This window comes from Leptosomus discolor, chromosome 7 (genome assembly GCF_034619465.1).
Source record: "Leptosomus discolor isolate bLepDis1 chromosome 7, bLepDis1.hap2, whole genome shotgun sequence".
Classification (NCBI taxonomy): Eukaryota; Metazoa; Chordata; class Aves; order Leptosomiformes; family Leptosomidae; genus Leptosomus; species Leptosomus discolor.
In genome coordinates, this window is record NC_141397.1 from 46,348,396 (window position 1) to 46,375,653 (window position 27,258).

The 27,258-nt window shown below is 42.8% G+C and overlaps 1 protein-coding gene across 3 annotated transcripts; it reads right to left on the reverse strand.

Annotated features, from left to right (window-relative positions):
- Nucleotides 1–398: 398 nt before the first annotated feature.
- On the reverse strand, nucleotides 399–26,975 carry SERPINE2 (serpin family E member 2). 3 transcript variants are annotated; one of them, XM_086467951.1, is made up of 10 exons: nucleotides 26,947–26,975; nucleotides 10,393–10,667; nucleotides 9,066–9,185; nucleotides 7,709–7,936; nucleotides 6,453–6,650; nucleotides 3,842–4,040; nucleotides 3,599–3,699; nucleotides 2,511–2,597; nucleotides 1,880–1,963; nucleotides 399–1,069 (listed from the first exon to the last, which is right to left on the reverse strand). In XM_086467951.1, exons 2-10 carry the CDS (start codon nucleotides 10,646–10,648, stop codon nucleotides 1,032–1,034), a joined length of 1,311 nt encoding a protein of 436 aa, XP_086324077.1. In that variant the 5' UTR covers nucleotides 10,649–10,667; nucleotides 26,947–26,975; the 3' UTR covers nucleotides 399–1,031. The 3 variants fall into 3 exon arrangements, with proteins under 3 accessions (XP_086324077.1, XP_086324078.1, XP_086324080.1); XM_086467952.1 differs by lacking the exon at nucleotides 9,066–9,185; XM_086467954.1 differs by lacking the exon at nucleotides 9,066–9,185 and having other exon boundaries at nucleotides 2,511–2,600.
- Between the last annotated feature and the right edge of the window lie 283 nt (nucleotides 26,976–27,258).

The following is a 27,258-nucleotide window of genomic DNA, read 5'->3' on the forward strand; positions in this document are numbered from 1 at the left end:
ATCTGTGACAAGCCAAAGGGATTTACTGCTTACCTTTTGAAGAGTTTTGCACTCAGTCCTTCAAGGGGCTGAAGATATGCAAACATGCATATAACCTACACCACAGGGAACAGGAGGAAAGGCCCCAAAGGTGCACTGAGATGTCCTCACATGGCAGTTTTACCAGTAACTTTGGCATAGCAAGTACAAAGAGTCTGCTCTTCAGATACTGAGCCTATGGATAATTCATCCACAGCAGAAAAGGTAATCAGCAACAGACAGTAAACAAACACTCCCACAACAAAAAACCCAACTCACAAAACCACCCTTCTTTCACCTTCCTTAGAAGGACATCTCAAACAAGTACTTGACAGGGCTCTGGACCCAAATACCCATCAGCACATCCATGATCCACAACATTGACTGTTCATAATGCAGTTTTATTTTTTCCTTTGTACAAAAACAAATATAAAATTTAAATCCAATAGAAAGTGTATACTAGCAATGACAAGTTTACATTACAATAAGACAGGACAATGCGATGTATATCTAACACCACATTAGTTTTAAAACTCTGTGATACATGCACTATATAAAATAAAAATTGCTAGAACTTTTAACCTATTTCTACCAAGAATATCCAGGCACCAAGATACTCAAGAACTAAAAGTAATCTTGATAGGTAGTATCTACAAAATTAAACCTTTTCCACACACAAGAAGAAACCAACATTAATAGAAACATTTATCATTCTTTGTTAAAATCCTCTCACAAAAACCATACGTAAAATTCTTAGTAGATACAGAAAAAGCTCAAAAGTTTGTTAGCATAGATAACCATTCAGTAGTTTAGAGAATCCTTTAGACATTTTGAAGATATACTGTAGTTTTCAATCTGCATTTTTCCCCACAAAGAACTACATCGACTCCGGTTTCAAAACCTAGTCAGTGGTTAAAACTAGCTCTTGAGTGAAGTCAAAGAGTAGCGTACAAAATATTTAACAGATGCATCACATGAGTCTGTTTACTTCTTGAAGAAAGTGTTTTCCACATTCAAGGTTTGTTTATTTGTCCCATAAACAAGATTGTACCTGTGGGATGAAACAAAAACAAGGATTACCATAGTCTGTAAATAGTTAAGCTTTTCCATGAAAGCATAAAGTCCACAGAGCACAGCAAAGGCACGTCATCAGTCTTGTCTAGCCTCCCTCAAGTTTGTGAGCCCAGGGAAGCGTATGTTTGGATAGGTGGCCAGCTCGTATTTCTAGAGACACATGTTCATGCTCTGTGGAGCCTCAAGGATGGGGACTGCTGCCAGGTGCCTACTCTTCCCAATGTACTGGCAGCTGCATCTTGTTCCCTACTAACCAGCATATCCATCATCCACATGTCACTGCAAGAAGATGGGTTTTTCAAAGTAACTGGGGCAGCTCTGCTCTAGGAGAGTCAACCCATACTGCAAAGAATGCATGATCACTGTATTTGAACACTTACTTCTGTTCACAGCAGGCTGGGGCAACACCCTAGACCCTCAAAGCCCCTATTCTAGTTTTTGCCCTAGCAGTATTTTAATGTCCATCAGAAAGATGTCCTATTCACCACTTCACTATCAGTAACAGATTTCCTGTCCACTCAGGGGAACTATGAGTATGAAAAGACTGTTCTTTTGTACCCATGAACCTGCCATGCTTGTTTCTCTTAACCTGGCAGCCAGCCAATACTTATTTTTTCTTGTTCTGAGTTATAATCCAAATAAAATACTCTAATATCAAAAGCACAAAAATATACTTGCAGGATTTTTTTAAAGCAATAGTTATTCAGTAGCTCCAGACTGCTTTTGTGTCTATTGCATAGCTAATACTCAACTTCTAAGCAAAAAAGTACATACAAATACTGCTTACCTGTAGGATTGTGCCGGATAAAAAATACAAATGGCCTGTCAACTATGAACCAAGGAGGGGATGACCTGGCTATTAAAATCGCAGCTTGCAAGGTAAACAAAAGGTTTAAAAGTTAGACAAAGCAAGTACCACAACACATTATATAATATATCAAAGTGAAGTTTGCTAGTGTATCCTAGAAGCTTGCACAGGTAGAAATAAATGCCTAAACTCTATCAACCTGGGACTTTTAAAGCTGCACAGGTCACACATTATAGGAACTATATTAAAAAGATGCAACACGAGACCCACAAAAAGCTGGAAGTAAGTCTTGGGTTCTCACTCAAAGGATGTAGTGGCTAAGTCCTCTTTGCCACCTGGATAGCTGAGAACATTACCTTGGTGGCCAAAGTGTTAGCTATTAGAAGACACTTTATAAGTAAGCCTGTTTCTATTTCTTAGAGTATACCAATCGTCTGATCAATATCGGCAAGTTGGGATTTTCCAGAAAAATTACACAATCAATCAACTGATCTGATTTGAGGTCAGAGCACATTCCTGCAATGGTCTCAATGTGGGCTATCTTTGCTTAGTGGTCTAGCCTTCTAATAAAGTTTTACCAAGTCTGACAGTTATCAGTACAGTTGCTTACTTGTTGCTGCAGAAGCTTTGGTCCCATCTTCACTAACTTCAATTTTTGTCTTCTGCAGAACATGAGATACATGAAGACCTTCTGATCCTGAAAAGACCCAAGGAGAAGAGCACATTCGGTAAAAATGCAAGAGTCCTGAAACACCTTGTAGCTAGCAGCTATGCTAGCATGGCTAAGTAATACAAGCTGCTACAGTCCTGATGAAATCCTGAAGCTGCAGTGAAGAATGCTATTGGCAATATCTTTGAATACAGCCACTGTGTTAGTAATGACAAAAAATAGGGAATAACCCATCTTAGTCCTCCCCATTTACTAGGTTTTCTTATTTGATGGCTTAAGTTGGAAGTATTCACTTGTATTTTTAGTTTTAATTAAACAAATGACTGAAAAAATATGCTATCTAAATTTAAGTTACACTCCCATTTATCTCAATGTCAGGGAAAAAAAGCACTTAGCAAGATACCTTGCTTTCAGTGAAACACAGGAATTTGCTTTCAAATTAACTCAGCACAAGGCAGGCTTTGTTAGATCTCTCTGTAGAAGCCTACCAGGAGTTCAATGGAAGCAGAGAATAGAAATAAGATTACACTTTAGAACCATGAGTTCAAAAATGTCTACACCCCATTGTCAGATACTAATATTTACAGCTCTGGTTTGGTCCAGTCCCTTAAACTGGGAATTTAGTCTTCCAGCTTTCCCACAGCTCAAGAAAAAGTTGTTAAACGCATACTTCAGAGAAAAGTTAAATACTGCAGTTGCAGTATTTGTTACAGTCTAAGGTATGGTATTGTAGGAAGTCTTGCCATAAATTTTAGACAATGCTCAAGACCCTCAGGTTGCAATATAAAATCTTAAGCAGCTGACCAACATGACTTGCTACTGTAATGCAAGACAAGGGGGAAAAAGCCACTGCAGCATTCAATAGAAGCAAGCAGCCATGCTTGGCTGGCTACAAAATAGACCTTAGCTCTAATGTCATGGTAACGCTTATCCAAGACAAAACAGATAACTGCATCAGTAAAACAGTGCTTTATTCAGTGCCAGAAACTATTAATAAGGACAACCACAAATTCCCCCCAAATACATACTTGTTATTTTTGCAAAGTTTGCCTTTGAGTGGTCAAACATATCTGTAATACCAAGTGCTTTCAGAGGGTCCTTTAAGTCTGTTTCTGCTACTGCTGTAAATCTAGTCAGAAAAAACCAAAAAAAGTATTATCAGTATTATGCAAGAAAAGTTGCCTTACATACTTTCTCCTGTATCAGAGGAGATATACAACATGACCCACAAAACATTCCCTGAAGGAGAAATGGATTACATTAGTACTTACTTAGGTAAAATAACCTGCACTCTTTTTGCTACCATGGTTGTTATCCAGCTTCCTATTGTTTTTGTGCTGATGTGGGGAATAATAGCAGAGAGCGGCGTTGTGCTTTCAGTAGGCAGAGCAATCAACATGCTTATCATTTCACCATGGTACGGTAATTCAATGATATTATACCACAGTTCATTTGGAGTACTTGTAGTGCCTGAAAAATAAGCACAGCTAATAAGCCATAATTCTTACAGCATTAAATTTCTGTTTCACCTTTAGACACCTACTGCTGCAAGAGTCTGTTAGGAAAGCTTTGCTCCCATCTTAAGACTGACTAAGAAGTCAGACTGCCTACCTTCCTGATAGGCAACACTTCAAGAGTGGCACAGACTCTTTACAGTTGCTAGTTTAACAAAAAGCACAGGCAGGATAATGCAATGAAGCAAATACTCATTTGAGTTTGAAACACATATGTTTCCCACACAAGCCTCATCAGCCCAGAGTGGCAAGCCAGCTATGTTAGAAATCACCAGGTCTGTGGAATCAGCCAGATCTCTACTTCACATCTCAGCTGCACCAGAATCAACTGAGCACTGAGAGAAAAAGCAAGAAAAAGCAGCAGACTATCTTTCAAAACTGAAGAGATTCACAAACTCTTGTTCCTCCAAGAGTTATTGAAAGAGCTCCTGTTTGAAGGAGTTCGGTGCATTTACTCCATTTTCTTGCTTAATAAGTATCTCATTAGGAAGTGGTCTTCAAGGTAGTGATGAGCAGCCACTTTAAGGCAGCACAGGAGGCCAATTAGATGAGTAGTGAGACAGCAACACCTCCATGAGCTACAGCAAGTGCTGGGAAGACTGCCTTTGAGCAACCTTTTTCTCTTCCAAGTTCACTTCGGTTACTGTGGGATTTCTGGTATATGACTGGGAAGCAAATGCTTTTTATAAGAGTTTCAAGTAAAAACTTGTCAGTTTAACTACAGACAGGGTTTCTGTGAAAGTTTTTTTTTGATAGCAACAAGATCTTACTAGCTTTCCCCTTTCTTCAGGTAGATCTGCACTTGTCAGCCCAAGCTGAAAATAGACATCTCCATTAGAAAATTAATCTTGTTGCCAGGGCTATGCAGCCTGCCTTGACTGAGCTCATTGGTAGAAAACTAGCAGTATTGCACTTACTTTGCAGGAATTGTGTCAAGCTTGGCAGCTTGATTATTTCCTTTTATGACAGTGGTTCTCAGACTAGGGTCTACAGATCAAAATACTGGTTGCCTAGGTCAGCTACAAGGCAGTAACAAGATACTGTCCAACAGTAAAGTACTACTTTCCTGATCTATGTGTTACTATCATTACTACTGAGGCATATCAAACAGGAGGGGAGTTCATCTTCAGTCAACCAATGCTTAAGAAATTTAATCTTTTAAAGATCCCTTTGCAAGCTTAAGTAAGACAGAAGCCCTACGGTTAGGATATCCAGAAATACCCAACCTAAACTAAGTCCCAACTCCGCAATATTTCCTCTTGTTCCTTTCTAGCCTCCATAGTTTTCTTACCTTAAACATAGCCCAACACAATGGAGTTTTTAACCAGCACCAGAATGTCAAAAGCCTTTAGGATTAATAGTCTTGCTAAAGCATGCCTTCAGTTACGAACTTCTTTCAGACTCCACAGATAAGCAGTATACACTGCAGTATGCTTCCCTACCTCCCTAACTCACACTTTCAGCAGTTAAAGTATTACGTTACATCTGCTCTAACACATTGGTTTGGGACAGAAAGTTACAGCTGTTTAACACAAATCTACTAATATTAGTTGAGCACTACTGACAGTAAAACTAGGCATTTAAAAGCACACTGGGTCTTGGTTTTTTGGATTTATAGCACGCTGTATTCTCAGGCCTATTTCTCAGGCTGTATTTAGCACCTGAAAGTGAGTTCCAGGCAGCACTGCTCTCAATGGAAGGACATAGCAGAAGACATTATTTTATCAGCATTTCAATCTTACTTTGACCAGTAAAATTCCCATAGGGCTGTAATGCTGAAGCTCTGAAGTACATTGTCAGTTGCATTGAGCTGCTTATGTCAGTTCTGAGTCTCTGATGGAAGTCTGGCCAAACCTGCTGCACTTCTTTTCACTGGTGACTCAATTTGAATTTGAAGAGCAGGTTCACACCTCGATATAGTAAACATTAACCCTGTGCTCCTCTGGCTCCCACAGGACTAGAGACTGCAAGTCCCATTTCTTTATTACACAGTAATATACAGACTGATTTTATTCCAATCTTTTTGTACACAGATCATCACCAGATAAACCTCAAGATTCTATCTCAGTTGCCAGTTTTCCTTTATTCTCACCCCTTAAAAAAATAAGGATCTCTTCTTACTGCAAAGGCAACAGGATAAGGCAAGTACTTTGACAGAGTGCTCAACCTTAAGCAACTGTTAAATACCTTACACAGCAAGCTCATACATATCTCAGGAGTCTTTGTTACAGAAGTATCTTGTACTCCTAGATCAGCTACTACAAGCCATACCATTAAAGACCACATGTACAGCAAACTTCTTTCAGTTTGAAGGAAAGGAACAAATTTTACAACTATTGTTGGTGATAGTGGGAGTTACTGAGCTTACCACAGCGGAAGATTGATAACTGGGACAGCATAGGAACTTGGTAGGTCTTCCCATCAGCTCCGTAGAATGGACGTTTCTTTGTATTTTCAGGTCGAAATCGTGACTTCCATAAGCCCTTGAAATACACAGCATTTACTAAAACCAGTCTGGTCAAACTGCCATCAATATCATCTGGAGCTACAACCTGATCAATCATACCTAGAAGAAATAAAGAAAGCCTGAGTATTTTGCTGTCATAATGCTGGCCAACTGTCTATTAAGAACCTGAAGCACATATTACTCTAGGCCTCTCGATCTGTGAGTGTCCGAGCTCCTCTTGGGGCAATGCATTCGAGTTCATAAAGTCAACTGTATACTTTGTCAAAAAGTAAATCTTTGGGATAATTAGAAAGCAAAAACTTCATGCTAATTGATACACTGATAACTAACAAGGCCTTACCCTCCCCAGCATGTGAACAGATCTAAGACTATGTTACAGTGGTAATAGTTTTAGCTGAAGCACTTCCTCATTCACACAATGCCTGCAACACTGCTATGCAAAACTGGTGATGTGGTAGAGGAAGAATTGACAGACTCATTTCACAAATAGCACATCCAACATCACACTCCTCACATCCAGGAAGCACTGATTTTAACTCTAAGAGATTCCAAACATGTAGTTCACCTGGACTATGAATACATTGCAAAACATGATCTCTGGCTTTAGCGTATGTAAGCTTAACAACTAGATGCCAAGAGGCTTGAACCATGAGGAGTTCTGTCAAGGCAGGGTTAATTAAAAATCCTCCATTAAACATGACTCCTAAGAACACAGCTACATCTTACAAGAGTTTAGGGCAGTAAGAGCAAAAGCTGAACTGCTCTACAGCTTTCCACAAGTCTGATTTACTGAGTGAAATGCCCAAGTTACTTGAAAGCATCTTTTATGTTTGAGAAAGCACAGCTCCAAGAGAACTCTGCTTGGATTTCTCACCAATTGTATGAAGGCAGAGAACAGTAGAAGCTTCCCTGATCCCATGGACAGGTCGACACACAACACTATACATGTCTCTCAACGCCACCAGACAGGCACATCTGCCAGGGCAGTGAGACTGGAGATTCCTGGCCCACCAGCTCTAAAACATCACACCAACACCAGCTTCAAGACAGTTTTCAGCTGCAAGGCAGAGCTTTCTCTACCTCCCCATTTCCCCCAGTACTTCCATCCAGATCTGAGAGGTCTCTGCCATGCACTAAAAGCACTCATCAATACTCACCCCTTGTTTCATTTTTGACCCAGTGGTTGATGGAATCACATGCTGCATTTGGGTCCTCAAAGTCCACGCTCTTGACACTGCACTGAAAGACCTCTTTGTTCCTTGTAACAAAAGGCACTTCCATTTTAAAGCCACTCTTTGCAAACACTGCATTAGCAATTGTAACAATGTCTTTATTCTTTTTTGAGACTATGAGCCTGTTTATCTTCTTTAACGCTTTACCAACTCCTAGTTGGAAAGAACAGCAAGTTTAATTTAGAATAAGATGATGAACAAACAGTTACTTTATATGCAACTATTGATGACATGAAAGGTCAGACATTAATTGCTGGACCAGAAAAGGAGACTAAAGCAGACATCCTAAGAGGCCTTCCAAAATAGCCATTTCCAATCTCTCATCTGAAGAACACTACTGCTTCCCAGCAAAAACATGACGTTCGTTGTGATGCCTGCTGCCCCTCTAGCTGTTTGCTCAGAATGCTACAGACATTGCTGGGGACAATAGAGGTTCAAGCTTAGTGCGAGGCAACAAACCACTCTTCCACAGAACAGACTGTTCCAAAATGTATTTCATATCATAGAAGCCCAGGTCACCTGTCAGTTCCTTAACAGTGACAAAGAAAGTTGAGGACTCAGCTCACTCGGAGCCAGCAAGTCTGCAGGATTATGTAGGTAGTCTTGAACCTGAGTGCAAAGCAAAAGTTTTTTCACCATCCTTCCTTTCCATTTACTGGAGAATAAAGGAAGTTATGATTTCTATGATAAGGTTCAAGTCTTAGTTTCCTTAAAGACTAGGTCCTGGCCTAGATCACTTACAAGCAGGATTCAATCCCTTAACACACGTTAAAGCATGAAGGTTCCAGTGCTTACAGTCAAGATCCTTAGGACCTGAAAGCAGCTTGTATCAAGTGCTTGCTAGCTCCTTCACTGTATGAGAAAAAGCATATGGCAGCACAGAAGAACTGCTATGTTCACCATACCCAGTTCTCCCTGTTGTTATGGTTTATGAGTGTGTGCTTGTCTACACAGGGAAGCTATTGCCAGGCAAGCAACTTCATGTTCAACTATTATATTGAATAGGATCCTTTGGTGGCTGTTTTTATAGGAGTTATTAATGGGCTCCCTCTGTCTCCCAATACAATTGGGAGAGAAACATTTCCAGACTGCTTCCTTATGTAGACAAACTTGAGATAAGAAGGGAATAAATTAGTTCAGAGTTATTCTTAGCTGCATATAAGAAAAAGCCTCAGATGGCTTTGCTGTTTCATGTATCATGAATGCTTTAGCAGTACCATTTGTATGTGTTTGTACATGTTCACTCTCCAATATTACAGGCAAATTCTTTTGGAGAACATACCATAACAGAGGTTCTCAAACTGTATTCTGTGGACCACTGGTGGTCCACGGAGCACTTGCTGGTGGTCCGGGGAGAGCTGGCTGGTCTCATGATGCTGGCTCTCCTCTTTGCTTCCAGCTGCTAAATTGCATTAAAAGACAGCTAAAGATGAATTAAATACTTTCCAACTATTACCTTTCCTTTCCAAAGAAGCAGTTGCTGTAGTTGCCAAAAGGACTGTAAGGCAATCATGAACAAGAGCAGAGGAGATCTGTGCAAAGAGATAGGTAGCATCCCATAACATGTTTCTGTAACAAGGTACTGGCTACCTTCTAACGAGTTTGAGAACCTCTGTTTCAGTTTGGCCTGCAGACTTTCTAATCCTAATAAAACCAGTTGATATAATGCTTCAAAATTTTTGCAAGTACTTATACTTTGAGCATTCAAGTGTTCTTAAAGTTGATTATCCCATGAAGAGATTTCAATCTACAACATTTAAGTCTTAAGCTCACAAATTGTTTTGCTGTACTTGAAACCCAGAACCAAAACAGCAAAGCAAATGAAGACAGGACAACATGTTATATGACAATACTGCTCAAGATATTTAAATGTGCACTTACCTCTTCAAGTATTTCCTTTTCCTGGAAGGAAGGCAGAATGCTGGCACTAAGATGTTAAGTCTTGCTGGCAAACACTCACAAAAATACTCAGCATGCAAAGTAAAGCAGCAAGAACCTTCAGCCTACACCCTCTCAAGGGGCAGACATTGGCAGAGGAATATAAACACAGATGCATGCAGTGTCAGTCACAGAGACAAGCGGAAATGGCTGTTTCAAGAAGAGGGCACTACAAGAACTACAGATTCAGGGATCCTGACAGCAGAAACACAAATGAACAAAGCTGAAGAGCATCAAAGTCAAAGTATCAAATGCATGGTTAGAGTTTGCATTGCTTTCAACGTGATGACAAGAAATATTCTCTTGCCCTGTTATCTAAGCAGCGGCACATTAAGGGCTGTTCAGTACAGCCTTTCTGGGGTACTGCAGCCTTCCTGCATAGTGCTGGCACTGGACTGCCATCCACACTGTTCTGGAAAAATCAAATTTTGCAAGGATGAAGGCAGTTCCAGCCAGTGCCCTGAAGTCATTAATGAAGCTGCTTATAAGCCAGTTCAAGTATATATACCTGTCCATACTCAGGTTGCCAATTAACTTCAAGCCTATCCATTCTGAGCTTTGGTAAACAGAGTTAATTGGTGTATGATGCAATCTACCACACTTTGACAGCCAGCTCAAAACAGCATGGAGATTCTGACAAAACACCCCAAACCACCTTAAGAATCACTGACCATTTACACTGTATCTCATCATGGTTGTCAGCTGCTTCTTTGTCTTGCCATCAGCACCCAGCTGTAACACCCCCAGAACTGATGCAATCCCATGAGGAGAAACAACAACGTTGTCCTGAGGCTTAGCTTTCACTATCTGATTGAAGACCTGGATTCCAACATCAGAGCTAAGTTCCTCCAAAGGATAAAAACTGAACTGGGAACATACAGATGTTAAAGTCCCAAGAACAAAGAGAAGTGGGAGGTACCAGTTCATGATTTCTGGTTGGAGATACCTGTAAGAGAACAAGAGGGTAAAGTCAAGTCAGCTTTCACAAGTACAGCACTTCTATTTTCAACTTAAATTCTTAATTACTTAAAAAAGCAGGCAAGTCTTGTACATGCTCCACACACTATTTGCAAAGCTCTGGCAACAGGACTCACACCTGCATTTTACTTCTATTTAGTATTTTAGGTCTAGGGGTTTCCAAAAGCAGCGATAATGATAGCCAGGTATCAGTGACTATGTAACAGGACAAAAGCCACCAAGTTGGGAGACTAACTCCCACCACACACAAGTTCAGTTAGTTCTATGTTTCACTTAAATGGAGTCTTGGCATTCTGTTTAAACTGCCCTTTAGGATAAATTAATGCTAAGAACCCTTGTGGTACTGTCCTCACCCACTAAGATGTGATGCACAGTACATTTTATAAATAATTTGCTGCAGCGAACAGAAGCATATATACATACGCAAACAGACCTTCTGTTGTAGAAATTTACACCTGCCTAGAATAATAAGTTAGCTGCATAACTGACTTTTCATGATGGAATATAGAGGAAGACTTTTAGATTTTAAAATGCAAGATTAAGTTTGGATTTTAGCCTGCATTTCTCCATTAAAGAGAATTCAGCAGCTAATGAGTACAGAAGGGAGTTCATTCAAAATGGGCTAATCTTCATCTGCAGATCTAACACCTAACAGAACTCAGTATCGTTACACACATGACTTCCTAGGAAATGAAGCACAAGCAGCACCAAGTTCATTCAGGACTTCTCAGCAACTGATTAGAGAACAAAGCTCTAATCTTGAACATTAGGTACGATAACTACTAGGCTGTACTTCTTCCTCATGGAAGTGTAGTCAATCCCTTTTTTGTTAGGGCAAACAGGTATTCAGAGGAACAGTCATGCAATAATCTCCTATTTCATGACATTAGGTTCCCTGCTCATCTTTGAGAGGTTCAATCACAACATTTTTATTTTAAGACATTTCAGTGCACAGTTCAAGAGTCCTGACTTACATTTTCAGACCAACAAGCAAGCCTGTTCCCCCACTGAACTGACTTTTGTGCTTCAAGAGCACATTTAGGTGTTAGTCCCTCAAACATGCTGAGTTGTCAAGTAGTTCCCTAGTTCACTGAAGGCTAATCAGGCTACAGAAGGTACACAACTGATTAAAGTGTCATTTGCATACCACATGCAAAAACCCAAAATAGGTCTCTCATCCCCTTGAGGCCTCTGCTTAGCATTGCACACTTGCTCTTCTGGCTCCAGCAGCGAAGCTGCATTCAGGTGGGGAGAGCTTTCAGCTGAGGTGTTATTCAGAGCTGCCTCCCACTCACCCGAAAGGGCGACTGCACCCAGGAGCTCTGCCATTGCACAGCCTACCTACGCTGCAAGTTCAAACCATGCTGGAGCACTTGATTACCAGAAAACCAGCTGGTGTTTGTACAGATTCATTTAATCATCTTTTAATAGCATGTCCTTTCACTGTGCTAAAACACTTGAAAGTAACAAATACAGCATTTCCACTTTCTTCTACACCATTTCAGGGGATAGAATTGGCTCCGTTAAAGTTTGCTGTTGCAGCACAGAATAAACCAAGTGCTGAATGTGAAGTAATACAGGAGCTGAGACTTCTTTCTCCCTCTGACCTGACTGTTAGTATACCTGTGACCAGAGGAACCTGTCAGATGGATTTAAGTTATGCAAGAAAAAGTGAAAATGCTGTCCTACAAAGCAGATTAACAGCCTGCCCACTAATTAAGTCTTTCCCATCAACCCACTAAACCCACAAGCAGTTTAGGAGTCACTGAAATACAATTCCTTCCAAAGGAATCAGCCATCAACTGGCATTCTCAATCTTAGTCTGAAAACTACACTGGGTTTGGCCTGCTGCAGCAGAGACCTTCTTCAGTTTTGGTGACCATCTCATCTCCCTACCTGGAGACCCAAGGGGCAGTTTAAGAGTTCTTAACCCCAGTATTAATCAGACTTTTACCTTTACCTAGTACCTTGTAAAAAACCCACAAAACCCCATAACTATTAGAGATTCTTAGTAGATGCACTTACAAGCAAGCAAACACTTAATGTTAGTGCAATACAGCCTGTCCCATGTAGTGATGGAGACCAGGGATAGTGAGAGACAATGCAAACACAGAGTACACAAGTCGAGCTGCAGTTTGAAAACCCAGCTTGATTGGGGCAGCTCCACCTGACCCACACGGCAAATCAGTAGAGATGAGCTATTTTGAGCACATCTACCCTTGACATATTACATTGCCAGATATACATTGAGAGCAAAGACAGGAGTGACACTTCTACGAAACCAAATAGAACAATGTTTTATTGTCATTTATGTATTGCATCTGCACAAGCTTAATTGAAGTCAGATATTCCTCTCCTCTTTGCCTTTACCACAATACATTACTAGTCCCAAATTTCCTACTTCACTGGTGACAGCCCCTGCCAGACTCAGGGTGACAGCTACCAACAGCCTTGCATTTTCCCCATGACACACATGTGAAGCCTTGCCAAATAACACAACTCTGCTCCCAAGGCCATTGGTGCAGGATTTTTTTTTGCTTTTTTGTTTTAGGAAAAAACTATTACCTCCTGCACCCGCTTTCCTCAGAGGTCTTTATGCTTGCCTAACCTCTCCCTCCTGCTACACCATTAAGACAGGTTGCTCTCCATTTTGGTGCACAATCTCTAGCAGATACCTACTCAATAAGCTAAACAAAGTTATGCAGTGCTCTGAGCATAGGGGAAAAGAATAAAACTACTTTTCATCATTAGTTAGAGCAGCCACTTCTTGGCCCTGCCATGCCCATTGCGTAGCTTAACCAGCTAACTCAGGAGCTCATTTAGTCTTTCAGCAGAAGTGGCACTCATGTTATTAATGCTTCTGGCATAGATTTCAGTATATTCAACTTCTATGAAGTTCAGTAACAAGAAGTGCATTTGCATATCCTGAAAGAAACAGTTTAAGTACAGGGTAAGGAGAAAAAACTCCAAAGGATGTAGGATGTGTAGGATGGAAAACAGTTGACCTGCTATACAGAATATCAACAAGCTTTCAACAAGCTTTCATAATGCTGACGCTAAAAACTTAGGGATAGTTAAATTTGAATCTAATGCTTCAGAAAGCCAAATAAAAATATAAGCTAGGCATTTCTTTGCCTATGACCTTTATATTCCTGAGAAGGAGGGAGGTATATAAGCAAATTCATTTACATAAATGTGGGCTGGACTAAAAAAATCCTTCAAGGTAGGCTGCCCACTTAAATTGAGAATGTACAGGAAGGACAACATCCCACAACTTAAACTTCTAAGCAGACAACGGAAATACTGACACTGACACAAAGTCTAGAGAATAACGAACAAACCCCAAGTTCAATTTGTTATGCAAATCCAGTTCTTAACCCTAAAGCTAAAGCTTCTGAACAAAACAGATGACAATGTCATGCATTCAGCTGTATGAGCAATGCCTTGTCCATGGCAAGTGCACCAAGAACACCATTACTTCACCTACCTCACTGAACAGCACCATACTAATTTCTGTACATCATGCTAAATTAAATTCATAGTTACTACCTTTATTTAACTGCAGAGCCTAGTTCAAGCTGCTGCACATTTTTAAACAAGTAGTCCAGTCAGACACAGAGCTCTAGGGAAAGCAGGAGAGGAACACCTCAGTGTGTTATATCTGCACTGGTAGTTTTGTGTTGTTTCATGACAGCTGATGAAAGGTCTTCAGGCTACCAATCTCCATACATACTAGGCAGCATACTCAACTCTCACTAGGCTCAGCTATTCAGATCACCCACATAATGCATAGTTTAAGTTTTTGGCTGAAGTTATTATGGAGGTATTTATGTCAACAAAGAGGACACTATGCTTTCAATCTTCATTTACAGAATACTTGGTGCAAAAGCAGTTACGTTAATACGGACTGTTTGATCCGGGTTTAGAAGGCATTTGGTGGAGCAGGGAAAAGTTACATCTTCAGCCCCAGGCACAAAAAGCTGCTGAGCATGGAGATCCTCCTACAGGAAAGAACTAGCTTAGGAAGGACTTCATTTTCAGAGAGCCAGACCGAGCTGCTGCACTCCTGAGGGGAAGGGAAGTTAGTTTGGTTCAAGATCAGAAGCAAAAACATAAGCTGAAAAAAACACTCAGGTTTAAAGTGTAAGTTGGAGAAAAGACCTGTCCCAGAGAGCCTGAAGGACACTTTGAAGTGAATTGAGGAAGGAATAGTGAACTGTACACAGATTTTTAGATACCTGTACTAACTGTACTAATGTTAGTATCTTATGAGACACCTCCAGGTGTTTACTTTGAAGCCTGACTTCAACAGCAATAACATATAACCCAAAAGCCTCATTCTCGCAGCTGCAAGATGGATTCTGCAGTTTCTTTGAAGACATATCAAGCATAAGGAAGTTTAGACACCAGACTTCACTTCTGTGAATAGCTGTAACCAAAACAGTAGCAAGCACAGCTAAACAGAGTAGAACTAAAAAGCAAAGTCTTGCAGCATCACTAGTCTCACTGTGTTGAAACCAAAAGCTTAGAGCCCCTGAGCCCACACAGCAGGCACCGGGCAGCCTGTGTGCCTAGAGAAACTCAGCCTGGGACAAGCATTCAGCTACTTGACGTTTGAGATGTTGGCATTTCCTTGTCAGTGCCATCTGTGCTACTAATTTAAAAGTCTTATTTCAACTGACATGTGAGCTCAAAGAAGGCAGTTTCACTTCAGGCATTTAACTAACTCTCTCCAGCAGGACTGAATAAATAGTCAACCAAGCTTGTTAACAGTCATTTAAGAAGCTGGCTGAGCACACAGCAATTGTTTCTCCAAAGCAGTGAGACCACTCTGGTTGCAATGGGAAGGTCACATGCTGGGTCTTGTTTTTCAGGTGATGCACATCTGGCAGCATATTAAAACCCTCAAGCCTGTTGGTAGGCTTCTCCTCTCCCCCTCACAGGTGTTCTCAACACCCCTTCTGCCTAAGCCTCTTATATCCCAAAGCCTTCAGCTTCAGTATCTCCTACCATGCTCCTTGGCCTCTGGTACATCTGAAGCCACTTCAGGGTTTGAAGCAGCAGGACCCACAGTCTGAATGCAGGCAAGTTCCAAGTGGCTTCTTCCACACAACAAACCTGAAGTCTTCATCTTCCTCCAGGTTTTCTGGTACATCCCGAATTTTGCCTCATCCCTTTTGTCTAACAATCCTTGCCAGTGCTTCTTGCTTTAAAGTAGTGAGGAAAAACCCCCACAGACATTGCCATAGATACAAAAATAAAAGATACATTATAGCAACGTGTCAGGTCACAAACATCTAACAGTAAACCAGATTTTTATTACTCAATACCTGGAAGGTTTAGTATATGCAGAGCATTACTAAGAAAGGATGACTGCAAACTTTTAAACAGCTCAGTACTTGCATTGCTCTGAAGAAGAACAAGTTGTCAACATGAGATAAACATAATTTGTACATAGAGATAAGCTGGAAGTTTTTAAAAAACATTTTGGGTGTTAAGATATTGGTCTTATTTCAGGCACTACAGCCAACACTGCACACAACTGCAAAAAACATGGTACTGGTTCTGAGGCTCTCTCAATCTTAATTGTTTCTCAGCTATTTCTAGTTCTCTCAGCTTGTTAGTGCATTTGTGTTTGTTTCAAGATGGACCATCTCCATCTGGAACACCTCCCTTTCAGCTCTGTCCAACCAGCCCCCCCACTCCCTGCCAAGGGGGAATTTCCCAGCAGACCACCAGCTTGTGAAACTGGCTGGCACCAGACAGGAACTCTCTCTTTGTCCAAGCACAGCTCCCACATGAGCAGAAAGTCAGAGTTTAGTGCTTCATTATGAAGAGTCCTGACCACCACTTGGAGCTCCCATTTATCATGAAGGACAGAAACAAGCTCCATTTAAGGCTTTCTGTACCCTCATGACTAGTGTTTCCAGTTCATAAGCCAGACTGATTTTCTCACCAGTATCTGTCTTCTACAGCATTGTGTGGTGGTTCATGGTAGTTCACTGCACAATGTGAAATTGGTCTTTGTACAATTGACCAGAGACAGCTTTTTTATTTCACCACTCAGTTGTAACTGTATTACAACTACACAAGCATTACTCAGTTTCAAGACCATAGATAGGCATTCACGTATCATTTCCTTTTACTTCCATCCCTCATTTATATGTAATTAACAAAACCAACTTTAGTTCTGCTTCATGAAGCAAATACAGTTTGCTGATATTACAGGGCGGAGGGCTTACAGAGACAATTCTGGGACTTCACAGGTCTACCACCATTTTAAAATTTTATCTGTGTTCTCTCATTACAGTAGGCTCAACTATTGTTAAAGTTTCTATGTGTTATTTACTCCTGTATATAAGGCAGAGTTTCCACAGCCTTCTCCAAGATCTATTATCAAGTCTTACAGTATAAGGAAGATTAAAGAGAATTATGCTTTTAATTTACTGGTGTCCCTTTATTTAAAGAAGTGGTTTTGTTGATCTTAAGTTCTTTATGCAATGTGGTTATTTTAACATAACGAAGAAACAGCATGGGACAGTCAGCCCATCATGACTAATGCTGCAGAACCAGTTTCTCAAAAAGACACAACACAGCGGTGTTTCACAACATGGCAGCGATGCTATACCCCCTTGCTCTGCATTCACCCCAGTAAAGGGAACGGTGGTTCAATGATTAAAGCATTTGCCTAAAACTTAGCAGAGGGTCCATAATCCAGGCTCCAAATTTAAGTTTTTGTGGAAGAAAAACCTCATGGAACCACAGTTCCCAGATTTACCACACATTAACAATGATCACTATGCAAGTACAGGCTCATTAAGAGCCAAGGGCAAGCCTAAGGGATTGCAAGCTCCCATTAATAAGGTACAGGGTATTAACTCTTTGGTAATGGGCTGCATAAGTACAGATTTATGAAGTAACTCCACACAGCACTGGACTAACAATGGCTGGTGTCTCATCAGGTACCTCAACTCCCACTTTACCTTAAACCCCACTTCTGCTATAGTATTTGACCTTCTTTTCCTCTTTGAAGAATAAAGGGAAACCCGGTACCCTTACTCATTTCTACTTGTTGCAGGACTCATCTGATACCAGAACTCTCGCATCTCTACAACCCTGGAGAGCAAACTGAAACTTGCTCCTTCTCTCACCAAGTAAATTTTAATCTGCTGGCCAGTGACATGTGCCCCATGTCCTGCACATACCAGGCTGAAGGGAGCAGAAATAGCCTTGTGGAGATGGCTCCATGGCCACTTTGAGACACTGTGGAGAGCTGTGCTCAGACCAGATTGAACACTGAGAACTTCCCAGTACACATCCTTCTTCAGAAGGGTTAAGATACTAGTATCTGTAACACTCAGACCTAGAAAACTGTCAAGCAAAGAAAAACACCTTTGTAAAAACAGTGAAAGCTAAAGACACAGAATTGGGTCCTCAATAGTGAAAATTTCAGCAGAGCTTTGACAAGGCATGCAAGCTGCTGCAGAGTAGAAGACAGATGACTGTTTGCCTTCAGATTCTACACCTTTTAGGTTTAGTTTATGAAAGAAGTACTTGTATTTCCTACTAAACACCACCCTATGAAGCCTATATGCAAATGCACATAGCATGGGCAAAAAACAAGGAGTCAGACATGCACACACCTGCAGGGCTATGATCTTATTTGCATCACAGAGACAGTGGGATGGCTCCTGTGACTGGAGTGTTGGAATGGAAGGGTACAGGCTCTTCAGGAAGGACAGGCAGAGGAGACAAGGAGGTTGTGTTGCCCTCTATGTCAATAACCAGCTGCAGTGCATGGAGGAGGAACTGACAGAGAGCTTATGACTCAGAACCAAAGGGAGTGCAGGGGCAGGTGACATAGTGGGGCTTTGCTACAGGCTGCCCGATCACAAAGACCAAACAGATGAGGCCCTCTATAGACAGGTAGGAGCAGTCTAATATTCACAAGCCCTGGTCCTCATGGGGGACTTCAACCACCCCAATATCTGTTGGGAGGGACAGCACAGCAGGGCATAAGCAATCCAGGAGGTTCCTAGAATGCATTGATGATAACTTCCTTCTTCAAGTGGTAGAGCAGCCAGCTATGAGAGGTGCTATGGTGGACCTTGTTCCCACCAAGAAGGAGGGGCTGGTGGGGAATGTGAAGCTCAAGGGCAGCCTTGGCTGCAGTGACCATGAGATGGTCGAGTTCGAGATCCTTAGGGCACCAAGGAAGGCGCACAACAAGCTTGCTACCCTAGAGTTCAGGAGAGCAGGCTTTGGCCTCTTCAGGGAACCACTTGGCAGAGCACCATGGGATAAAGTCCTGGAGGGAAGACAGGCCCAAGAAAGCTGGTTAATATTCAAGGATCACCTCCTTCAAGCTCAGGAGCAATGCATCCTGACAAAGAAGAAGTCAGGCAAAAATTCTAGGAGGCCTGCATGGATGAACAAGAAGCTCTGGGACAAACTCAAACAAAAAAAGGAAGCCTACAGAGGGTGGAAACAAGGACAGGTAGCTTGGGAGGAATACAGAGAAGTTGTCCAAACAGCCAGGAACCAGATTAAGAAAGCCAAGGCCCTGACAGAATTCAATCCAGCCAGGGACATCAAAGGCAACAAGAAAAGCTTCTATAGGTACATCAGTAACAAAAGGAAGACTAGGGATAATGTGGGCCCTCTCCAAAAGGAAATGGGGGACCTGGCTACCCAGGATATGAAGAAGGCTGAGGTACTCAACTTCTTTGCCTCAGTCTTCACCAGCAAGTGCTCCAGTCACACCGCCCAAGTCAAAGAGGGGCAGGGACTGGCAGAATGAAGAACCGCCCACTGTAGGAGAGTATCAGGTTCGATACCAACTAAGGAACTTGAAGGTGCACAAGCCTATGGGACCTGATGTGATTCAACCACAGGTCCTGAGGAAACTGGAGGATGAAATTGCTAAGCCACTATCCATCATATTTGAGAAGTCATGGCAGTCTGGCAAAGTTCTTGCCAACTGGAAAAGAGGAAATATAACTTCCATATTTAAAAAAGGAAAAAGGAAGACCCAGGAAACTACAGGCCAGTGAGTCTCACCTATGTGCCCAGCAAGATCACAGAGCAGACCCTCCTGAAAACTATGCTAGAGTACATGGAAAATAAGGAGGTGATTTGTGACAGCCAACATAGCTTCCCCAAGGGCAAATCATGCCTGACAATTTTGGTGGCCTTCTACAACAAGGTTACAGCAATGGTGGATAAGGCAAAAGCAACTGACATCATCTATCTGGACTTGCGTAAGGCATTTGACACTGTCCCACACAACATACTTGTGTCTCTAAACTGGAGAGACATTGATTTCATGGATGAACCACTCAGTGGATCAGGAATTGGCTAGATGGTCACACTCAAAGAGTCACAGCCAACAGCTTTATGTCCAAGTGGAGACCAGTGATGAGTGGCGTTCCTCAAGGGCTGGTATTGGGACTGGTGCTATTTAACATCTTTGTTGGCAACATGGACAGTGTGATCGAGTGCACCCTCAGCAAGTTTGCTGATGAGACACCAAGCTGTGTGGTGCAGTTGACACACTGGAGGGAAGAGAGGCCATCCAGAGGGACCTTGGCAGGCTGGAGAGGTGGGCCTGTGCAAACCTCAAGAAGTTCAACAAGGCCAAGTGCAAGGTCCTGCACCTGGGCTGGGGCAATCCCAAGCACAGACACAGGCTGGGCAATGAGTGGATCAAGAGCAGCCCTGTGGGAAAATGTGAAGGTGCTGGTGGATGAAGAGCTGAGCACGAGCCAGCAATGTGCGCCCACAGCCCAGAAAGCTAATTGCATCCTGGGCTGCATCAAAAGAACCACGGCAAGCAGGTTAAGGGAGGCGATTCTGCCCCTCTACTCTGCTCTGGTGAGACCCCACCTGCAGTGCTGTGTTGAGCTTTAGGACCCTCAGCACAAGACAGACATGGATCTGCTTGAGCAGGTCCAGAGGAGGGTCACAAAGATCATCAGGGGCTGGAGCACCTCCCTGTGAGGACAGGCTGAGAGAGCTGGGGTTGTTCAGCCTGGAGAAGAGAAGGCTCCAGGGAGGCCTTACAGTGGCCTTCCAGTGCTTAAAGGGGGCCTACAGGAAAGGTGGGGAGGGACTATCAGGGAGTGTGGTGACAGGACAAGGGATAACTGTTTCAAACTGAAAGAGGGGAGATTTGGATTAGATGCAAGGAAGAAGTTATTCACTGTGAGAGTGGTGACAGTGGAACAGGCGGCCCAGAGCTGTGGCTGCCCCTTCCCTGGCAGCGTTCAAGGCCAGGCTGGATGGGGCTTTGAGCAACCTGGTCTAGTGGGAGGTGTCCCTGCCCATGGCAGAGAGTTGGAAGTAGATGATCTTTAAGGTCCCTTCTAACCCAAACCATTCTACAAGTCTATGATTCCACACCCTATGGTTCAGTCTGGGTTTAGAACAGAACTGAAAATCAGGTTTTCTATGTACCAATAATTTTTATACTCCTGGGAAGCTAACAGATATAGCAGGACATATCGGACACATGCTTTGGTTAGAGATGCTCAACTGGTAACAAGAGACAAGCCCTTAGCCTTCCAAGTGGCCTTTAAGAAACCCTACTTAAAATAATGCAAGTAGTATTATTAAGTTTTTACTTAGCATTCCTCCTACAAGAGGTATGGCTATGGTAATAACAGTGTTGGCAGTTCTGTGAAGTTACACAGTTGTATTTATGGTGAAATGAGTGTATCAAAAATAAACTGGAACAACTCCAGTATTCTCTGTCCATAGTAAGAACTTTTACAAGAACTTGTACTTACAAAAACTCATTGATAACCAAGACCTGAAACTTAAAGCATTTATATCTAGGGAATGCTACCATCTGACAAAATATTTGGAGAGATCAGGAACACTGTTCCAACCATCATTTGTGGTTGGAGATCTACAGAGATAGGTGAGTAGCCTTTTATTTATTAATCATACTGTACAACATTAACAATCAACCACTTCCTATTTGCAAGTGAATTCAGAAATCCTGTTCTCATCTGAAATACTAGATGACAAATGTAACAAATTGTAATCTAGCCAAGGATTAAAGTTATTAAGGTGAAGAAAGCATATTGATTTTCTGTCTCTAGGACAGCATCACTGGAACAGACACTAGTTTTCCAGTGGCATTTTCTCAACAGTTTCAGAACTAGCTTAAAAGTTACCCCAAAAGGATAGGGATATTTGTATTTTTCTTTACAGTATATAGACATTTACTTTTCATTATCTTCCTCCCACCCCCTGCCAGCTTCAGAAGCAGAATCAGCCAACCACAAAAGCATCAGAAGTCACAGATGCTGTAAAGATGCAGGAATTGCACTCAGCAAGGACAAAGGAATGAAGCATTGTGCTGAGAACCCTAACTGTATACTCAGACACCTACACTCAGACACTCCCCAGTCATCTGCAAGAAGACTTACATTAACCAGTTAAGAGAATTAACAGCTATTTAGAAGACCCATATTTAAGAAAACATGCTTTTTTCATTAATCTGACCTCACTGTCAATTAATCCCACTGGCTTTACTACACATTTCTGGAAAGGAAAGACCTAAGTTTCCATAGAAAAAAGGGACAACTGAATATGAACTATGCATACGAGTCCTGCAAGAGCAGGTCATGACCTGGTATATTAAGCCATCTGATTCAGTTCACATTGAAAGTTTGTAGGCCGAGTTGTGAGCTGCGCTGGCTGAGAAGCCTCTGCACAGTCCATCACTATTTCTGCAACGCAGATGACGAACCTCAGCAGAGGAAGTAGGCAATTAGCTGGGAAAGCGGTCTCTTAAGCTGAGCTGCCAGAGCAGCTGGAGGCCTCAAGCTTGCTTCATTGCTGAGAAAGCTACATGAACTACTCCTTCTGGAAGAGGTAAGTATATAGCACTATATGTATCTATCTTGCTAACAGATAAACCCACCAACTTCTACATAGGATTTCCAAGATTGCTTAAGGATGTAAAGTAAGAAGATAACAGAATGGAAAAGTTAGAGGTATGTTCAGTCTTCCTCTTGTTTATGTACCTGTAATCTGTCAGAGCAAATGACAGAGACTGCTCCCCTCTTATTACAATGAGAAACCTCAAAACTCACTCAGAACCTTTGGCCAACAGAAGTTTGCAGTTCAGACCAGATGACAGCTCTCAGCAGCAGTGAGGACCATCACTAAATACCACAACATGCCCTTCTGCAGCAATATGTGTTTAAAGTTCAAGTTGTTAAATAATAATAAGAAAAGCATTTAGAAGACAACAAAGCTTGGTCAAAGCTACATTGCTGATGAACATTAGTTCCTACCATCTGCACATCCGCTGAACTAAGAGAGCTAAGATGCACCAACATTTCAATCGTGCTGTTGGAGACCCCACTGTGATTTACAACTGTAGCTTAACAGTCTGTTGACAACTAGTATTTCTCACAAACAAACTGTTTCTACCTGCATGCTGAGGCCACATACACAGCCTTCAGTAGAGGTCTTCAGAACTTGCTGGTAAGCAGTCTTGATGCCTTCTGTAATTGCTCTCATGGTCCCAAGATACTAAAAAGAACTTCAGTTTGGAAACGTTGTTTCTAAAGCCCAGGAAGAGAAGAGCCTGCCTGAAGCACATGGTTTATATCACATTGCTGAGTAAGGTCATCAAGACTGAGATTTACACCACGGGGAGATCAATCCACAAGATGAATACGCTTTCATACTTAAACTGCTTTGTGGCATATTTATCAGACCCCAGCATGAGTCACCTCCTGATTTCAGCCTGGAAATATAAGCAAAAGCATCTTTCTGACTATTAAAGGTGAACACCAGAACACAGACAAGCTAGAGTAGCTGCCAAAGGTCATGTGTTTCCACAGACACTGATCAAGAAAAGGTGCTAAAGGATACAAAGCATTTCAGTTAGCACTTAAGCTTATTTCAAGGCCATGACAAACAACGCAAGAAACTATGGCTCATACTAGCAAACTGCCACTAAAATTGCCCCATCCTCTTCCTGTCAACAATCACTGGATGTAACTCCAGCAGTCATCCTCTTCGTGCTTGCAGAAGTATTCATGTAGTTGAGCAGCAAACTAGATTCTAGTACTAAAGAGGAGACAGGAAAAAGCAGAACGAGGACAGCTTTTCCTATAGCACACCAGCCTAAACATTTATGTAGCTACAGCTGTAGAATGCTACTAACTTTACTATCATCTTTCTGGTCTCCTCTCACCCCATCATTTTAACCATCATAGAGGAGACACACCTGAACATGTACATGGTTGCACATATTCAGCTTTCTTATGTTTCACACATGAACTATTTACTTTAATTAAAACCCCTTTCTATATTTTCATAGTTCTCTAGTTTACACTGTTAATCTTCAAATTAATATGTAGGTGATTGGCTGCTCCACACTACCTGCTCTCCAAAGCTACAAAGAGGCAATTCTTTATATCATTCTGCTTATTCAAAAGTTGCTTATGGTAGAGGTGCACTGAATTACAGAGTACTCACAGACTAGTACTCTGCTGTAAAACATGACTTGTAAGTTACATCACAGACGACAGGAGGATGCCCAGAGGCACACAAAGATAACTGCATCCAGCAACACTTTACAGATTAGTGATGATTAATCTGTCTTTTCCCTGTCTTTCCATGTATAAAACCTTTGACCCTAAAGCATAGTAGAATCCAGTTAGCAGACCAACTAACTGGAAGCATTTTGACTATTAGGCTGGATTTCCCCCTAATTACTATTACAAAAGCATGCTTTCTCATGCATGCTTGTGATTAAGCAATCTAAGCTGTCCAGGCAACTCTAACTCCAGCTTCCAAGAAAAACCTTCCACCGAGCCTCAGCTTTTTCAAGCATAAGCACTGCAGTTGTCTAGCAAGAATCAAAAGCTGCAACTGTCTGCACAAACCGGGTAGGTACTGACCCCATCACCCCCAAAGCACCACAAATCCATAGCCAAAGCTCCCTCTGAACTGTTCCATCTCTGTAGATGTACAAAACTTGTACGCATCTCCATTTTAATTCCTAGCAATAGGGTGGTTATGTATTTATATACACACACACTTCTAGTCTAAAAAAGCTTAGTGTAACTTACTAGGCTCACCACTTGACATTTTCCTGCCTAACAGTATGCTATTAAGAAGCTTTAGGACTGGAACACATTTCTGGCTGTGCAATTTAGAGACCCACACTAAAAGTCTCCGCGTGCCACTTAGACATGTTATTCTCCTGGTTGTCATTGACAACACCAAACAGAAGCTTCAACACTTCCATATATACCTTGAAACAAAACCCACTGCAGGTTTCTGTTTTCTTTTTTGTACTAACATGAGTTTATATCACCTCCCACATGAGGTACACAGAGCTACATTTAGACAGTTGTCTATAGTGATGGCCATATCGCCATCCAAAGCAAAGAGGAGTTTTTATAACATCCTGACACCTAGGCAGTAGACACAATGGTAATGTCCAGATAAGCAGCTTTTCAGCATCTTAAGAGCACTGACAAAATTTGCTGACAGATTGTCTGACACACAAAGTGTCCATAATCGTAAAGAAGCTGTGGACTAGCACTCATTACTCAAAGTTTACTCCTGTGCCAAACAGCTGCTAGTCTCACAGGTTTACTCACATCCCATAAAATTCCAAGCTAGCGTATTTGATATGTATTTGAATCAATCTACTTAATCATTCTGCCTTTTTATTTGCATTGGTCTTCACCTCACATACTTTAGACTCATCTGATCACTCAGCAGGCATGCAGCTGCTTTTCACTTTGCTCATGGATTTCTGCGGCTTCTCTCCTTTTTGAAGCTACACGACAGTACAGCTGCTTACACCTACGTATGTTTTGTAAACAGTCCCTACAAAAGCAGGTTTTTAACGAATTCCTGTGGAAAGCAGGGGATAAGACACTACTAAATGCTCGTACAAGAGCACATGAAGAGAGAAGTCATCATTTTTCATCACAGTGAAAAAAATAATCTGTCTACCAGGTTTCTCTTTCAGGAAGTTGCCCAAGAATGCAATTAAAACCACAAAAAACAAACCATGTTTCAGAATCATACGCAAGCATGAGAAAGGGGGAGAGAAATCAATCACACCGAGGCCTCTAATCCACAAGCAGATATTCCCGAGTTTTAAGAGAAATCTGACATTTTAACACCTATTTGTTAACACAAGGGTATCTCCAAAGATTTTGTTTCTCTGAAGATCCTCCTGTATTGCACAATGTCGAGCCAAGATATGGAACACCACTTTAACCAGGAGACAAAAGACTGTCTCCTGAGGTGTACTTTGCATTTCCAAATCCTCCCAGAACCCAGTACATGAAGCACGCTCTCACATTACCCCGAAAGGAGCCAAGATAAGAGTTTATGCTAACCAGCTCTCTACTTCAACATACAATTTGATGCCACCAGCACTATCCAAATCCAGTTTCAGTAACAAATACATACACCCATTCCTCCCCAAACTGCAGTGGCTTTTCTCCCATTTCTCTATCACTCGGTACGTAATTAAAATCTCAGTTAATAACTGAATTATAATTTTTTTTTTCTCTTTTAAGTACAAGCAAAGCAAGCTGCCTCTCATAGCGGGCAGGAGCCACTAATGAAGTGAGCAACTTCCAGTTTTCAAGCTCTTGCGACGCAGCCGATGCTCAGGAAGCGCCCCCTCTCTCGCACCCGGCTCCCACGCCGGCCCACGGACGCAGCGGCGATCCGGCCGCTCCCCGCGGCAGCAGGGACACAGGTCGGAGCCGATGGCAGAGGGGAGCAGGCGCCCCCCACCCAGGCCGGGCCGGCGGAGCCCCCAGCCTGGAAACTCACTCTTGTGGGGGGAAAAAGCCTCCTTGCTTTCAAAAAAAACAACACGAGAAAAGAAACTCACCACGCCAGAAGCGCCCACTCACACCACAGCGCCCACGCATCCGGCGCCGGGAAACTTGTGGGAGCAGGTAGCAGGCAAAGCACACCGAAGAGCCCACCGGCACCCAGCGTAACGCATTCGGATCGACCATTCGCGGCCAACGGCCTCCGGGGTGTCAGCATGGAAACTTTGGTATCGCCCCCGCCCCGCGGAGCCCGCACGCCGCCCCAGCTCCCCCCTCCTCCTCCTCCGCCGCCGCCGGGCGCCGAGCGGCTGCCCCGGGCCCTCCAGCCCGCCCCGTGTCGTCCTCCTCCACCCGCGCGGCAGCCCAGCGCAGAGGCCAGCCGGTTCTCGCCCGCCGGCCCTCGCTCACCTCCCCTCAGCAGCTCCCCGCCCAGTCCCGCCGCGCGAGCCGCTGCACCGCGCCGCTCAGCCGGAGCGCGGCGGCGCCCGGCGTTTATAGGGCCCGCGGCCCGGCCCGCCCCGCCCCGCCCGCCCGCCCGCCCGCCCCTCCGCCGAGCCCTGTGGCGGCCCGCCTTGGGGCAGAGCTGCCCGCGGCCGCCGATGCGGAGCGGGGCGGGGGCGAAGCACAGCAGCGGGAACCGCCAGCCCGGCCCCGAGCCCTCCCGAGGGGAGCTGCCCGGCCTGCCCGCGGTGTGCCGGGCCACAGGCCGACGGCTCGGCG